The following is a 17,014-nucleotide window of genomic DNA, read 5'->3' as shown; positions in this document are numbered from 1 at the left end:
CCATAGAACGTATTTGGGGTTGGTTGGTGATTCTCTCTAAGAGCTACGCTGTAAATTTTCAGACTTTTAATACAAATTGCTGGTGAAGTTGATGCTCTCTGTGCTGTCTGGATGTGAAATGGACTGCGTTCTGCTACAGAATTCCTGTGTTGTTTAATGGAACAATAAGTTATTCTAAACCATGTTTTGTCTTTCTGTGTTTGCAAATTTCACATATGTTTCATGATCCTAGTAACAGAGAAGAAAGAATAGCTCAGGACTTGTTTGAATACACCCTCTGCTCAATCTCTATTTCTAACTGTGTTTTCTTCAGAATTAGTCATGAATATGAATTCTTAATTGCTCATGTTTTGAACTGATTCTCTCATTATGGATACTGTTTAGGAATTCTTAACTGCTCCTAGATAATATTCTCACACTTTCCCTCTATCAGCATAGTGAAAGATCCTTGACTGCCTTTCATTCCCTGATTTCATGCCATTGATTCCCGGCTTTGAAGAATTGTTCCTTAGATGCCTGTCTGGCTTTGTAGTATTACCTCTTCCCCAACAAGCACTTGCAACATTACACAATCATTGACTCCATTGCCCAATGGTCTAAGATATTCTGAAAACTGCATATCAGTTCTATTTGAAATCATCATCCAACCAAATTCAAAACAAAACCCTGTGCATCATAACTAGCTTAAAATTACACCAAAACAAAGTTAAATCATAAAGAGAGAGCCCTCTCTAGTTGCAGGTAGGCTAGGACTTGTAGCTAAAAGATTGGTTAGTGGTTACCTCGGCTGTATTCCCTTGGGAGCCAAGGAACAACCTGAGTGATAACACCAAGCACCGGTCTTAGCTACATCGGACTTCACAAAAACCTTTATTGTGGAATGTGATCCTTCAGGAAATGGAATTGGTGCTGTTTTAATGCAAGATGAAAGATCCATTGCTTTCGAAAGTCGTCTAACCAAGGGAAAGTATTTACAAAAAGCTATTTATGAGAAGGAAATGTTGGCAATATTACATGCACTTAAGAAATGGCGACCCTACCTAATGGGAAGACACTTCAAGGTAAAAAAGGATCATGATAGCCTTAAATAATTTTTAGAACAAACGTTATCCTCTGAAGAACAACAAAAATGGGTCACAAAGATGTTGGGTTATGACTTTGAAATCATCTACAAAAAAGGGAAGCAAAATGTTGTGGCAGATGCACTCTCAAGAAAGGATGAGGATGTGGAAGCATTGTTGTGTGCCATTTCTATTATCCAAACAGATTGGATAAACGAAGCAAGGGAGGATGGAAGAATGACGAAGAAGTGTGGGCACTTATTCAAAAGTTACAACAAGATTCCAATACATCTGATACATTTAGTTGGAAAAATGATTCGTTATGATACAAAGATCGCTTATACCTCTGTAACAATTCCCAACTCAAACAAAAGATTCTTCTGGAATTGCACGCTTCTCCCTTAGGAGGGCACTCAGGATTTTTAAAAACTTACCATAGGGTTAAGAAGGAATTTTTTTGGGATGGCCTTAAATCAGATATTCAAAATTTTGTGGCAGAATGTTTGGTTTGCCAACAAAATAGAGTTGAAACAATTAAGACACCCGGTCTATTACAACCTTTATCCATTCCAAGCCAATGTTGGGAGGAGGTTTCAATGGATTTTATCACAGGTTTAACCAAGTATGAGGGAAAGAGTGTCATCATGGTGGTAATTGACAGACTTACCAAGTATGCACACTTTTGTGCATTATCACATCCATTTAAAGCCAGTACAATTTCTATTGCATTTATGGAAACAATTCAAAAGCTACATGGAAACCCAAAGATTATTGTAAGTGACAGAGATCCTACTGGAAATTTTTTGATAGAATTATTTTATTATCTTGGTACTTAGTTAGCTCATAGCTCATCTTATCATCCTCAATTTGATGGGAAAACGGAGATAGTAAAAAAAATGTTTGGAAGGATATCTTCGTTGCTTTGTATCTGATAAATAGACACAATGCGTCAAATGGTTGCCTCTGGCTGAATGGTGGTATAACACTTCCTTCCATACTACAACAAAAATGACCCCATTTATGGCACTTTATGGATATCAGCCACCATCCATCACATCATATTTAAGAGAAAATTCTAAGGTTCTGTTGATGCCTCGAAAATCGCCGCAACAACATCGGGGATAACCACCCGGTCCGGACCTTAGTACAGCTCCTTTTCCGTTTGGAATAGTGGCTCCGACTGGGGATAATGGGACCAGTTTCCCAGAAGTAGATAAATGGGATGGATGGATGATTATAAACTACGCTAGCGACGAGCGAATAACTAAAACTATCAGCAAGAATATAATAACTATGATCTATCCCGGGGACTTATTGAGCTCTAAAGCGTGGCGTTAGGTGGTCTGTGTCTAAAGACAGGCATATAGATGACTCCATCTTTAAGGCATAGATGTTAATTCATTCAATATTGCTGTGCCTAAATAGTTAAACAAAGCGATTAAAACAAGATTACCACACTTTATCATTTATATCATTGTCACATGCATGATTGAAAGGAAAGGCACATCGTAAAACTTCCAATAGTGGAATGAATAAAGATCTGCTGTTACAGTGCATGCATATAATCAGCAATAGCAAGAATAATCACATAACAATTCATATAAAAGGAATGAATTCAGACATAGATAGAAATACCATATGAGCTGCGTGACACTCCCAAATATCAATCGCTATTTGTAGTTCTTCCTTCAACGCAAAAACATCCTCAACAACGACAATAGTGCACAATTGCATAAAGAAGCTTCCTTGTTAAATTAAGAACAATTGGCCCAGTTTCATAAAAGAATATTGACTGAAGCACAATAGTGCAAACTTCAGTCTATTAAGTCTGTTACAAAACTTTACGACCCTTTCCAAAACAATGAAAGGGTCTATAAATACTAAACTAATCTAAATATCTAATAAACAGAAATCCTACATAATTGGCATCAATAAATATTGATCGTATTTCCTGGAGCGATCTGGCAATCGGCGACATGATTCATCAGGTAGGCTGCTTGCCTTTAAACCTGAGCTGACTTGTCGCAAGCATTGGCTCTACTTCAGGTGGTTTGTTGAGAAGCGAACTGAGCTGGGCAGCATAGGTGGCATCCTGAATGTCGGGAATTATACACCCGATTGCATCTGTTAAACACTTAAGGGCGGCTCTCTGTGTGTGTGACTTAATCAGGAAAAGCCAATATGCATCGAAGGTCAAACTGTTAACCCCTGCGATTAATCTCCCCTTTTCCTCCAAGTCAGGATAACACGTTTGCTCCAACATGTTTGTTGTTGTTATCTTTCCTGGCGTACACTGGGAGATCATATTTGCCAAGTAGAGAGTGTTGTTAACTAGATCAACTAGGTTGCTGGAGGTTGATTTACACCTTGAAGCTGCCCTTTCTGCTTTCATCACCTGAGTGTGCGATTCTGTAAAAAGTATGTCTTTATATGTTTATGAAATCTTGGGCAAATTTGCTTCTCTCCCTTGATCAGAATCTTGCCAGTCAAGATATCCACTTATGATCTCATCGGCCTGGTCTAACTCATTCCTGGCCTTCTCTACCTGCTGATTAATGGATGTAGTTAACTCACACAATGGGTCTGCCTCAGTGAGTTGTTGACAAAGGAGCCTAATTTGTGATATCAATGCATTGTTTATTAGTGATGCTTCCTTTTTGAACTCATCCACCTGTGGAGCGCCTTTGATTATTTCAAGCTGTGATGACAATTGAGCAATTTGCTCGTCCTTCGTTTTCATCATTTGCTCATTTGCTGCTCTCAATTGTGCCAATGCTTCCGACAATTCCTTTTGTTTCTAGATTCCATCTTGGTCAATCCTTTGCCTTTCTTCCTGCAATTGCTGGGTTAATTGGTCATTCATTTGTTGTTGTGCCAGCAACTGCTCCTCTGCTTGCGCCGCTTTCTGCTTTGTCTCGGTCAATTCTGCCTGTATTGCAAAAATTTCTTGGTCCTTAGACTTCAGTAGAAGACTTACCTTCGATGCCTTGTCGATTGTTGCTGCGGAATAGGCTCCTGCATACTGTGACAGCTTTGTTAGGTCATCGGAGGGGTCCAATTCCTCCTTCCATACTACATTACCCGTGACTGTTTGCTCTGGAAAGATAGAAGGTTGATCAGTCCTTCGTCTTTTCCTTGATCGCTTTACAACTGCTCTATGCCTCGGGCTGTAGAAAACATCCAGGGGAGGAATATCTTCTACCTGAAGAACGATTTGGTCGGAGGGGTCCTTTGGTATTACTTCAACATCCTTAGAAATGGGTGGGCCGCTGGTTCCACTTAGAACCTGAGGTGAAGTGATGTCCTGTGTGTCATTTGTCTTGGAAGTGTCCCCATCTTTTGAACATTCCAATCCACTGATGATGGAATGAAATTGCTGCCATTCTTGGAATAGTTTGGGGTCTATGGTAGTGTCCACATTGACATCGGTGGTGGTCTGTTTCTCCTTTTCGGCTTGGGACTCTTCCCGTTCTTTTTCCTGCTCTTTCTTCCGTTGCTCCTCTTGTTCCCTCTGTTGCCTTTCCTCATGTTCTTTCTTTAGCTGTTCCTCTTTCTCTTTCCTCTGTTGCTCCTCGTGTGCTCTCTTCTGCCATTCTTCTTTTTCTTTTCTCTGCCTTTCCTCCTGTTCCTTTTTATGATCCTTTGTTACCACCGGAGGTTCCTTTGATTGTTGCCGAACAGGCCCGCTTGATGATGTCGCTGGGGTTGTTGCTAGTAAATCTAGAGGCAGAGTTTGCAACCTCTGTTCTCTAAGCTTATTAAACTCAGTCAGCCCTTCATCATTATATTTCATTCGAGCGAGTTCTTTAGCCTGACCTATTGTTTCGATTGAAACGAATAGGTCGTCAAACCAATCTTCTTTGTGCTCGAATTTTGTTAATTTGGCCTGTTCTAGCGCATTGTAGGCAACTTTCTTTGGATCATATGGCCTGTTTGGGATAGTTGCCAGGGTTAAAGATTGAAGCTTTGTGGCTTCCTTTTCTGCATGTTTGAGATCATGCAGAGTATAGACACCACACCTGAAGGGAAAAGAGGGCCAGCCCCTCTTCTTTTCTTTCTTGAGAGTTTGTGTAACACTCTCAGCCGTAATCTGATAGGCGATTTCTCTTGCTAGCAACTTATCTGGTATATACAAAGGGAGAACATGTGGGTCGGCTTGGCTGCCGAAAACTCTTATGTAGGTAAATCTCTCCTCTCCAAACCAACTTGCCACCGCTGTTATATCAAACGAAGCTTGATATGAAATCTTGGGAATGGGTTTGTCAAAGATAGAATAGTGAATAGGCACCATAAAGCCATTGCAGACTTGGTACAGATGGTGCTTGTAAGAGGTCTTCCATAGTTTCTGATGGTATATGTGGATGGCCGTGGGATCTTGTGGCGTCCACCTCCACCCGAGCACAGGGAATTCAGAATTGAAACATAGTGTGTCTAAGATATATGCACTGTAATAAAATGGGGGAATTTTCCTTTCTGTGATGATAGTCTGATGTCTAAAGTCACGCACAACCTGTGCTAATTTGTTAGAAAGGATGGTGGCCCAATCCATAATTATACCATTTACAGCTGCCTCCATTAGAGGAACCATCTCTATGGTAAAATTAGCAGAGTCATGCAATCCCCATAATCTACACATCATAATCCCCGCATAGCAATAAGGAGAAGCCAGAGAGTCGACTGAGTACTTACCCAAAGATTCGTGCTTGTGTTTGGCTGGATTTTGTGTCCAATCCCGGATGGGTTCGGATTCAACTTCATTTTCATTTGCAAACTTCTCCAGGAATGCTTTATTATATATCTTCTCCGGCTCGGGCAAATGATACATTTGTCTTAGATCATCCGGCCTGAACGATCCGAAGATTCTCCCATCTCTAGTGTTGAAAGTTCTGTCCAAAATTGGGATTTCTTGAATCGCCCACCGCACTACATCTGTGTATGGTAGAATTTGCTCCCTAGCCGCTATCCTGTGAAGGAAAGAGTCGGCTAAATCTTTGAGAGTACAATCAGACTTGCGAGTAGGATCCGCAGTAGCTTCTATCACTGTCTTTTCTGGTTGTTCGGCTTCAATCAAATTGTAAGTGCCTTGCCAAGTGACTCTGGTGAGACCCGTACACGTAGTATCAGAAATTAAGCCCTTCTTCTTGTCTACAAGAGCTTGACCTGCTGCTGATGTAGTGGAGGCGCCTGCAGTCTTCTTTGATTTCTTCCCCATCTTGTTTGAGTTTTCTCTTTCGGATGGATTCTGCACAGAGAGACAAATGTGCGTAATACAGAGACAGCAATGAAAACTTGCAAGTAATGAGAACATATGCATAGGTGAGTAATAAGGGATTAGTCTTTAGAAAATGGGCGCGGACACAATCCATGGAAAGATTTTAAGAATTATGATTTCATTGATTGGCCGTTTAAAACCTGTCATCCCTTAAATGCCCATTATATCGTTATTCGACTGAATGATTCACTTAAGTGTGCAGTGGGCATTTTGGCGGTTGAGTGCAGGTAAATGACTGCTTAACCGATCAAGCTTTAAATATGAATGAATTGTGATATCCCATCACTTAACGACTTTTTATTGAAAACTGCGCTTTATCGCATCGCGTCGGGGAATGAGGATTATAAAGTGCACATATAGTGTATTGCCGATCGCCGATAGCAATATTGGATCGCATCAGGGGAAAAGCTTTGAGCATGTTAAGACTTAAGTGAGGATTACCGCCGATATCCGATCGCCGATTTCACATCGCATCGGGGCTAATGGCATGTGGCGCTTTTAAGATGTGCATGGAGTTTTGCCGATCGCCGATTGCGATATCGCATCGGGGGAAATCAATGTGCCGCTTATTTATATTTCTTATGTCATTGCGATATGCGATCTTGCGATCGCTTTATCGCAATGACAAAGATTTGCCTTATTTCTTTAAATGGATTTTTCAAAAAGGTTTTATAAAATGAGTTGATTTGATTATCGGACCTTTTTGAACAATAAAAGTATTGATACCAATTAAACTTTAAAGGGACCCATTTCATACGTTAATATTTATAAATAAAGATGATATGAAATGGGGGGTTGTTGTAGAGCACAACAGGTTCAAGCAGTGGAACATCACATCGAGCATCAAAAAAAAGTTCTCCAACTCTTAAAGGATAGCCTCGTGTTGGTGCATAATAGAATGAAACAACAGGCAGATCAACATCGCAGTGAAAGAAGTTTTGATGTAGGTGACTAGGTATTCCTATGGCTACAACCATATAAACAAATGTCCCTCAAGCAAGCTAAGAAGGATAATAAGTTATCACCAAAGTATTATGGTCCATACAAGGTGTTGGAAAAGATTGGTACTATGGCATACAAATTGGAGCTTCCTGCAGCTTCTCGAGTGCACCCAGTTTTCCATGTTTCATGTTTAAAGAAGGTTATAGGCGACAATCTCCCAGTTCAAACAATATTTCCAAAACTTGACGAGGAAGTAAAAATTATATTCGAACTAGAAGCAGTCACAGAAACAAGAACTCGACAGCTACGAAATCGATACATTTCGGAGTATCTCATCAAGTGGAAGAACTTATCCGTTGAAGATTCCACATGGGAGGATGAGAATATTATACAAAAGCATCCAAAACTACTCAAGCGTTGAGGACAACACTTTTTTGAAGGAGAGGGGCATGTTAGGTCCCTATAATACTAGTGATGCCCCCATTACTATTGTAGTTGTATCCCTTATTAATATTGTTGTGCCCCTATTGTCCCCATATTGTTATTACTGTGCCCCATAGAATCCCTTTATTGTTATTTTTGTGCCTTTATATTATTATTGTTAGGTCGGCTTGGTTATATTGTTTAGACTACTATATATAGAAATGAGGTTTTGTCAATTCAATCATCCAAGAATTGTTCATTTGTGTAATGTAAAGGAGGTTGCCCCCTTGAAGAGGCTGAATTCTAAGGCGTTCAACTATCTTTTCTATCTTTTTGTGAGCTGGTTTCATAACAAAAACAAATACCTCTTGGATAAATGCACTACAACAAAGTACAATCACTTTAGTGCAATCAAAACAACCTAGAAAATTATAACAACAATGGAACTCGTTCATGCGAACAATAACCAGCTCGGTATTGAAATTACAATGACAATGTAATAAGGAACCTAGTTACAAATAGGAGCCCCACAGTAGGTTCACAGGCTCATTCTTCTAGAAAACTAAACCTTATAAATACATTGCCTCCTCCAGTGCAAGAACTCAGGTAGTATCTTCAGCCTCCAACAAAGACCACATGCTCAACCCAAAGGTTATGTATCTCAATGAACATGAGAAAGATAGCTCGTTTCCCAAAGGAAATATATCCCAACCTGTTGTATGACCAAAAAACAAAGAGTATAATTCGTTCCTACTCCCAACATTTCGTACAATAATTGTAGAGGATAACTTGGCCTCCCATCTCAGTCATCTCGGTCAGCAAAAATGATAATTATCAACCCAACAATGCAAGATCTTGACCAACATAAGTAATGAAGTAATGCGACCCCTTTTTCTGGAAACTTCCACCCATTTTATGCTACAATATTTGACTTCTCATGATAGGAATCTCAGCTCCTTGTCAAGGAAAAACATGGAAAATAGAGTGCAAACAAACTCGTCTCGAGAGTAAGGATGTTTTTCAGAGAGGGATTCAACCCACAAGTCACACTTAACTCATCCCTCTGATGTAGTATCACTTAGCCAACAAATAAACCATGAAATCGATCTTTTCAACATAAGAAATCGATCCTTGGGCTATGAAAATCTCTACTTTTCTAAGAGGATGATCTCATGCTGTCAAAGAGAATGGTAAAACAAATATTAGAAGATAAAATCAACTAATAAAACAATATATACCTCCAATATCTTCCACCAATGTTCTGCTCCATTTAAGCACAATGGCGAAATCCGAGTGATTCCACTCTCCAACAAACTACGGTGTATGGTTTCAAAACCAAAACTAGAAATATGCAAGTATGGTTTCCAAAACCCTAGACTCCTCTCCAAGAGCTCTCAAAAATTTCTTTTTCTCAAATGGAAAAAGGCTAGAATGAGGATAAAATACTCCTTTTCCCATTTTTATAATTTGTTTGCCACTATTTACTTTTATGAAGTCACTTTAATCACTTTTTAACTTTATAAATTAAAAGTGGCTCTTCATTAGCTTAGGACATGTCCTCCTTTTTGTCACTTTAGCATTTATAATGTTTTTCCTAGGAGAATCATGTTCCTTTAGTTAATTTTCCCCATCTTAGCCTACAAGAACTTTATTAGGCTAGAGGAAGTCCCCCATATGCATCCTAAGCAGTTGGGGACATTATAGTCCTCCACACCCAAGATTGCATGTCCTAAAACAACTTCAGCTCTGGATTTTTAAGTAATTGTTCATCCTCCCAAGTGGCATCCTCAACTGGAAAATCCTTCAACTTCACCAAGTACTCCTTCACGGTCCTTCTCCTCAAATTCCGCTCCCTTGTCTCCAAAATTGTCTCTGGAACCAAGATCAGTTCCCCTTCTTCATCCAAGGGTTGAAGCTCGGTAGAAGTAACTAAATGTTTCCCCAAAGCCTTTTTGAGGCACGAAACATGGAAGACGTTGTTGAATTTACACCCTTTTGGAAGCTCTAGTTTGTAAGCCATTTCACCAACTCGCCTCATAATTCTGTAAGGCCCATGGAACCTAGGTTTTAGTTTTTCTTCCCCCTTCATTTTTAGTGATGATTGAGTGTAGAGTTGTAGACGAAGGTATACCATGTCCTCCACTTCAAAGATATATTTTATTCTATGCTTGTCTACATAGAATTTTTATTGGTTCTAAGCCATCTCGAAGTTGTTCTTGAGGACTCGTAGAATTTCCTGACTCTCCTAAAACCAATCTTTGGCCAAAGAGGTTCTACTATCTCCAAATACCCAATATGCAAATGTTGGGGCGTCATAACCATACAATGCTTTAAAGGGCATCATTCTAATTGACACATGGAAAGCGGTGTTATAACAATGTTCCCCAAAATGCAACCACTTTACCCATGCCTTTTGTTGGACAGATACATAGTTCTTGAGATAACATTCCAACCACTTATTGACTCTTGGTTTTCCCATCAATGTGTGAGTGGTACCTAGTGCTTGGTGTTAGCTTCATACCCACGAGTCTGAATACTCCCTGCCAAAATCCTCCTGCAAATATATTGCCTTGGTCACTCAAAATGGTCTTACGAAACACATGCAATTGGAAGAATTCTCTAAAGAAAAAATTTGCCACCTATGTCGTTGAGTATTTTGAAGGTATGGTAAGGAAGTGCGTGAACTTTGTGAGCCTGTCCACCACTACATATATGCAGTCTTTCCCCTGCACCTGAGGTAGCCCAATGATGAATTCCATGGAAATTCTCTCCCATTTATTATTAGGGATGGGGAGTGGTTGTAGCAACCCCGTTGAACGAGTATGTTCAACTTTGTTTTGTTAGTAGAGGCAACATTCCTTAATAAAACTCAATACATCCATTGTGAGGCCCTTCCAAGTGAACCTGTCCCTGATTTTCCTGTAGGTTTTCAAGTACCCCAGGTGTCCTGCTATGGGTGAGTTGTGAGCTGCCTACATAATTTTGTCCTTAAGTAGTGATTGGTACCAGATAGATCCAACTTTTGTAGAAGATGATGTCATCTATGACTCATTATCTTCCATATTAGATCAATCCCTCCACAATCTCATTAGAAAATTCATTTTTGGAATATTCCATGAGCAAGAGTGACTTCCAATCCTTGGTAATCTCCATGAGTGAGAGAGTAGGTGGCATCTTAGAAAGGGCGTTTGCTACCACATTGTATTTTCCCTTGACATACTTGATTTCAAAGTCACAAGCCTATAATTTGCTAATACATTTATCTTGTCTCTCACTCATCTCCTTTTGTTCCACGAGGAATCTCAGGCGATTATGATATGTTTTCACATTAAACCTGCTCCCCACTAAATATTGCGTGAATTTGGCCAACGCATGCATAATGGCCAACATTTCCTTGCTATAAATTCAATAATTCTACTTATAGTCCTTGAGTTTGTGGTTCTCAAACGCTATGGGGTGGTGATTTTGCAGCAAAACTACTCCTATTCCCATACTTGAAGCGTCACATTACAACACGAATGGCTAGGTGAAATTTGGAAATTCTAGCACAAGACAAGAACTCATCACCTACTTCATCATTTCAAAGGTTTCCTGTCCTTCATCAAACCAATTGTAAGCCCCCTTTTTGGCGAGGTCTATTAAAGGCATTGTTAGCTATGAAAATTCTTTAACAAACTTCATGTATTATGTGCAAAGACCAAGGAAGCTCTTCAATTCAGCTACATTTTTCAGGGTAGGTCACTCAATAATAGCCATGATTTTCTCTTGGTGCTCTTGAACCTTGTTCCCTCTAATCACATGCCCTACGTAGAGCATCTATGTCATCCCAAAGTCACACGTGGATTCTTATGTGTAGAGTTTATGTTCCTCCAAAATCCCAAATACCTCGTCCAAGTGTGCAATATGGTCCTCCCAAGCCTTGTTGTAGATAATTATGTCATCAAAGAATACCAGCAAGTACTCTTACAACTGTTTATTGAATACATGGTTCATACAAGACTAAAAAGTTGCAGGTGCATTGGTTAGCCCAAATGACATAACCAGAAAATCGTAGTGCCCATAGTGGCACCTAAAGGCAATATTCAGGATGTCCTACGCCTGAACCTAGATTTGGTGGTAGCATGAATGAAGTTCTATCTTCAAAATATTTGGCTCCCCTTAGTTCGTCTGTCAACTCATCTATTCTGGGGATGGGATACTCGTTTTTCATTGTCCTCTTGTTAAGATCTTGGTAGTCAATACACAACCATAAGGTATCATCCTTCTTCTTAGTTGTCACCACTGAATAAGTGAAAGGACTAGAACTAGGACGAATATGACCGAACCTGAAAAGCTCTTTAATGGCCTTATCGATCTCATCTTTGTAAACCCTGGGTTGTCTGTAGGGGATGGTAGTGACTACCTGCACTCCTTACTGCAACTATATAACATGTTCAAAGCCTATGTCTGGTGGTTTACCTAGAGGAATTTCAACAATTTTGTTTTGGTGTTTACAGAACAATACCTGAATGTTGTTTGGATGTTTCCGAGGTTGTTGTAGTTGTTTGCTGTCTGTAATGAAGCACTTGACCACCCATTCAATGTCACCTTACCTCAACATTTCTTCCATGCTATTAGATGACACTATCTTCGATAGATACTCCTGCATGGCTCTCGATAATACCTTCTTGCCATATTCAAGGTCAGTGAACTCCATCTGCATGTTCCTTTGGTTGGTGGTGTATGTCCCAATGTAATAGAGCCACTGAACTCCTAACATCACATTGGTGTCTGGTACGTCCACCACAAAGAAATCATTTGTCACTGTATAATTTCCCATGGTTGGATTCAACTTAGGGACATATATAGTGCAGTCCATCTGATGACCACATGGTATGGCTACTAAGAAGCCATCAAACTCGTATGTCAAAATCCCTCTTCGACAAACTAAGGATGCATCTATGAAATTATGTGAAGCCCCACCATCAATTAATATTGTCACCTTGTGCCACGCCAGGACTCCTATGGCTTTAAAAGTATGATATGAGGGAATCCTGACATAATTAAATAGCAACTAAGCAAAAAAAAGAAGAAAAGAAGCTAATTCACTTGTAATGGAATGCATCTAAGCAAATTAGCTTATATAAAATGTCATCCAAGCAAATTTTATAGTAAACTAGCTTTGGAACTAATCTAAACCATAAAGAGGCTACCCTTTACAAAGTTTGAAGTATTGAAATGAATTTAGTAGTTAAGAGCAATAAATACATACCTAATTATGGTTTCCATATTAGTTGATGCACCTTAACAACACTACTTTGTAAAAAGAAATTAAATTTTTGGACAACATCAAAATTTTAAGGAAATTTGGCCAACCAAAATATTGATCGTCTTTTCCTATCTCGCTTGAAGTGAATTAATGAAGAACATCTTGTGAGAATGCTCCTTTGGGTTATCTTGTTGGGCTAGGTTTGCTCTCAGTTGGTGAACATCGTTCATGGGCATTTGTACTGAGGGGCAATTTTTTTGGTAATTCCATATCGATGACTAGAAATTCTTTCATCGGTGTTGAGCAAATCTTAGAAAAAAGAGCATTATTGATGCCAGATGCCAGATTGTTAGATTCAACCTCTTATTGTAATTTCATAACTATTTTAATTGCCAAAAAAATAAATATGATATACATTAAAAGAAAATATATAAAATAATAGAGTTGTTCTAAGTTTCATATTAGAGATTTAAAATGTTATTGTGCTAGATTAATTTATCTGTATCAGAAGAATAAAATTATGATAATATGATAATACTCGATCTTAGATTTTTGTGATCCATATTGATAATGAGATTGTCTTTCATATTAATCACATCATTAAGATTTGGTCGACGTTTCGAACCATCTAATGTGGTTCATCCTTAGGACAAAGGTGAAAAAGTTGATCTTTCCAAATGTTTAAATAACAGAGATGCATCTGGGTCCAGAGTTAGTCATTATGAATTAGTTGTCAGAAGAATTCAAATACTAAAAAGATTTTTATTATTATTTTAATATTAAATCTAATTAAATTAAATTAATTAAAATAAATTATTATTTAATAATAGAATAAAAATTAGCCATAGGGAGTTAGCTGTTATGAAATCACTGTTAGGAATTAGTTTTTAGAAGAATTGAAATTATAATTTTTTTAAAATATTAAATTGAATTAATATTTAATAATAGAATGAGAATTTGTATTAAAAGTTTAGTGTTACTTTTAAATATTATTATTAAATATTAACCTATCAGAGAATAATTAATTAAGAGTTAAAAATGATTAGAAAGAAAAAATAAATTAAAAAAATAAAAAATAAATTAAAAAAATAAAAATAAAATAAAATAAAATAAAAATAAAACAATTAATAAATTAAAAAAAATGAAAGGCAATCAAGAAGAGAGGGTAGGTATCCCACTCCTACTTAATTTCCAACCATCATCCCTGTTGAGATTGATTGCATGTTTCTGAATCTCAATGGCATATCTTAGCTTTTTATGATGGAAGTGATAAACCCTAGCGAAGACCCGGGAATCCTCAACACAGACATGGTGTTTAGGTTTCTCCACATGTTCAACTAAAGATGAGGAACGAGAACAATTGTGCTTAATTTTTGGTGCATGTTCTCAGATTCTTTGGATAATGGAGCGACCAATTTCCCCAATGTAGGGAATCCCACAGGGACAAGGAATTGAGTAGACCCCTTTCATGTCTTTAGGGTTAACGAGTCTTTTACAGATCTAAGAGAATTTCTAATGGTATTAAAGGGTTTGAATGTAGCAGAAACTCTATTCTTTTTAAGAATATGAGAAATCTTATCAGTCATCCTCTAGATAAGGGGAAGTTTCACATTAGAGATTTGATCATCTTGAGCAGGTTTAACCCTCGATTCTTTATTGGCTCTTTGGAAATATATGGCTCTAGATGCATCTCTTTTATTTAAATATTTGGAAAGATGGATTTTTTCATCTTTGTCCTGAGGATGAACCACATTAGATGGTTCAAAACGTCAACCAAATCTTAATGATGTGATTAATCGAAAATACAATCTCATTATCAATATGATAATAATTTAAATATCTCAATAAGAAATAATAAGCTTGACCAAGCACTAAGCACAAATGGAAAAAGGGTTTGGAAAAAATATTATCTAAACTGATGTAGTTTTGGTTAAACAATGTAGCATTTGTTTAAGACTTAGATCTTAAGGGTTATTTTAGAAGAAATATAATGGATGTAATAAGACCTGAGTCATTCCTTGTGAGAAAAATGTAATGTTACATCGCGTTATCTATTTTTATTATACAATGTATTCTATATTCTAAGTTAAATCTTGAAAATTGTTAGGGTTAAGTTATAAAATTAATATAATGTTGAAACAAAGTTAATGGCATTTTCTTTGTGGAAAAAAGGAAACATGTGTCCATTTAATATATTAAAGTATATTATCATTAATGAATTGAGAAATGTGTAATGAATTTTTCAACCTATGTGAAACCAAATTTTCAAGCACAAATAAACTTTAAATCTTATATTATTCAATGGCCAGTTTCCTGTTCATGCTTTAATAGGTGTTTGCTCAACTTTTGTGATCATAAGTTACAATGTATTATTGTTTTTAGACTTAAAAAATTGAATATAGTCAAAATTGAGATATGATTATATTTGGTTGTATATACCAAAATTCTATTGTGGATGACTCATTGAATATAAAATATCTACACTTAAAAGATGTACAACAGTTAGTGACAAGATGTTCTATTAAGATACTTTTTGTGTGAAGGTCATCAGTTAGAAACTAAAATTTCAAAGATACAAAAAAATCCCGTAATGTCAAGGATTAATGTGGCCCAAACAGAATTCAATTTTTGAATAATTTTGATGGCCTAAATACCTTTGAATCATGATTTCTTAACCAAAAACTAATCTCATAGATCATACACAAGAAAAAAATATAAGAAAGAAAGAAAGAAAGAAAATCATTTTAACGTCCACGAGGCTAAATATAACCTATGGGACAAATTGTTTCTTCATCTGTGTGATGTATTCGACCCTTTTCCTGTGAAGCCTCTGTTATGCAACCAACTCAAAAAATAGAAGAACAGATAGATCAACGACTTCAAAATCAACCTCTTCGAGGGGGCAACCTCCTTTACATTGCACAAATGAACAATTCTTGGATGATACAAATGACAAGACCTCAGTTCTATATATAGGAGTCTAAGGGGTCACAATATAATCAAAACCGACATAACAATAATAATGTAAGGGAACAATAATAACAATAGTTGGCCTCTATGGGGCACAATAATAACAATATGGGGACAACATGGGCACAACAATAACAATAAGGGGATACAATGACAATAATAATAAGGGAATACACTAGGATTATAGGGACCTAACATGCCCCTTTCCTTCATAAAAGTGTTGTCCTCAATGCTTGAGTAGTTCTGGATGCTTCTGCATAAAATTCTCATCCTCCCATGTGGAATCTTCAGGTTCTTCCACTTGATGAGACACTATCAAATTGATCAATTTCATAGTTTTCGAGTTCTTGTTTCTGAGACTGCTTCACGGTCCAATATGATTTTTCTTTCCTCATTAAGTTATGGAAATATTGTTTGAATTGGGAGTTTGTCACCTATAACCTTCTTTAAGCATGAAACATGGAAAACTGGGTGCACTCGGGAAGCTGTGGGAAGCTCCAATTTGTATGCCATAATACCAATCTTTTGCAACACCTTGTACGAAACCATAATACTTTGGTGATACTTTATTATCATTCTTAGCTTGCTTGAGGGACATTTTTTTGTATGGTTGTAGCTGTAGAAATACCCAGTCACCTACATCAAAACTTGTTTCGCTGCGATGTTGATCTGCATGTTGTTTCATTCTATTCTGCGCCAAAGTGAGGTTATCCTGTAAGAGTTGGAGAACTTGTTGTTGATGCTCGATGTGATCTTCCATTGCTCAAACCTTAGAATTTTCTCTTAAATATGATGTGATAGACGATGGATGATATCCATAAAGTGCCATAAATGGGGTCATTTTTGTTGCAGTATGGAAGGAAGTGTTATACCACCATTCAACGAGAGGAAACCATTTGACCCATTGTTTATGTTTATCAGATACAAAGAAACAAAGATATCCTTCCAAACATCTGTTCACTATATCAGTTTGCCCATCAGATTGAGGACGATAAGATGAGCTATGAGCTAACTGAGTACCTAGACAAGAAAATAATTATGTCCAAAAATTTCCAATGAAAATGGGATCTCTGCCGCTTACAATAATCTTTGGGTTTC

General features: G+C 37.5%; 1 protein-coding gene across 1 annotated transcript; it reads right to left on the bottom strand.

Annotated features, from left to right (window-relative positions):
• Positions 1-9,427: 9,427 nt before the first annotated feature.
• On the bottom strand, positions 9,428-9,787 carry LOC149229399 (uncharacterized). Its single transcript, XM_089381032.1, has one exon. It carries the CDS (start codon positions 9,785-9,787, stop codon positions 9,428-9,430), a length of 360 nt encoding a protein of 119 aa, XP_089237158.1.
• Positions 9,788-17,014: the final 7,227 nt, after the last annotated feature.

The sequence above is a fragment of the Pinus tabuliformis genome, chromosome J (assembly GCF_031772625.1).
Source record: "Pinus tabuliformis cultivar Carrire ecotype Pingquan chromosome J, CPIR1, whole genome shotgun sequence".
In the NCBI taxonomy this organism is placed as follows: Eukaryota; Viridiplantae; Streptophyta; class Pinopsida; order Pinales; family Pinaceae; genus Pinus; species Pinus tabuliformis.
The sequence above is the reverse complement of the archived record's forward strand: the minus strand, read 5'-3'. Positions and strand labels throughout refer to the sequence as shown.

What these genes read in the sequence shown, in the direction of transcription:
- LOC149229399 (XM_089381032.1), bottom strand. Translation starts at nt 9,787, where the DNA reads ATGAAGGGGGAAGAAAAACTAAAACCTAGGTTCCATGGGCCTTACAGA.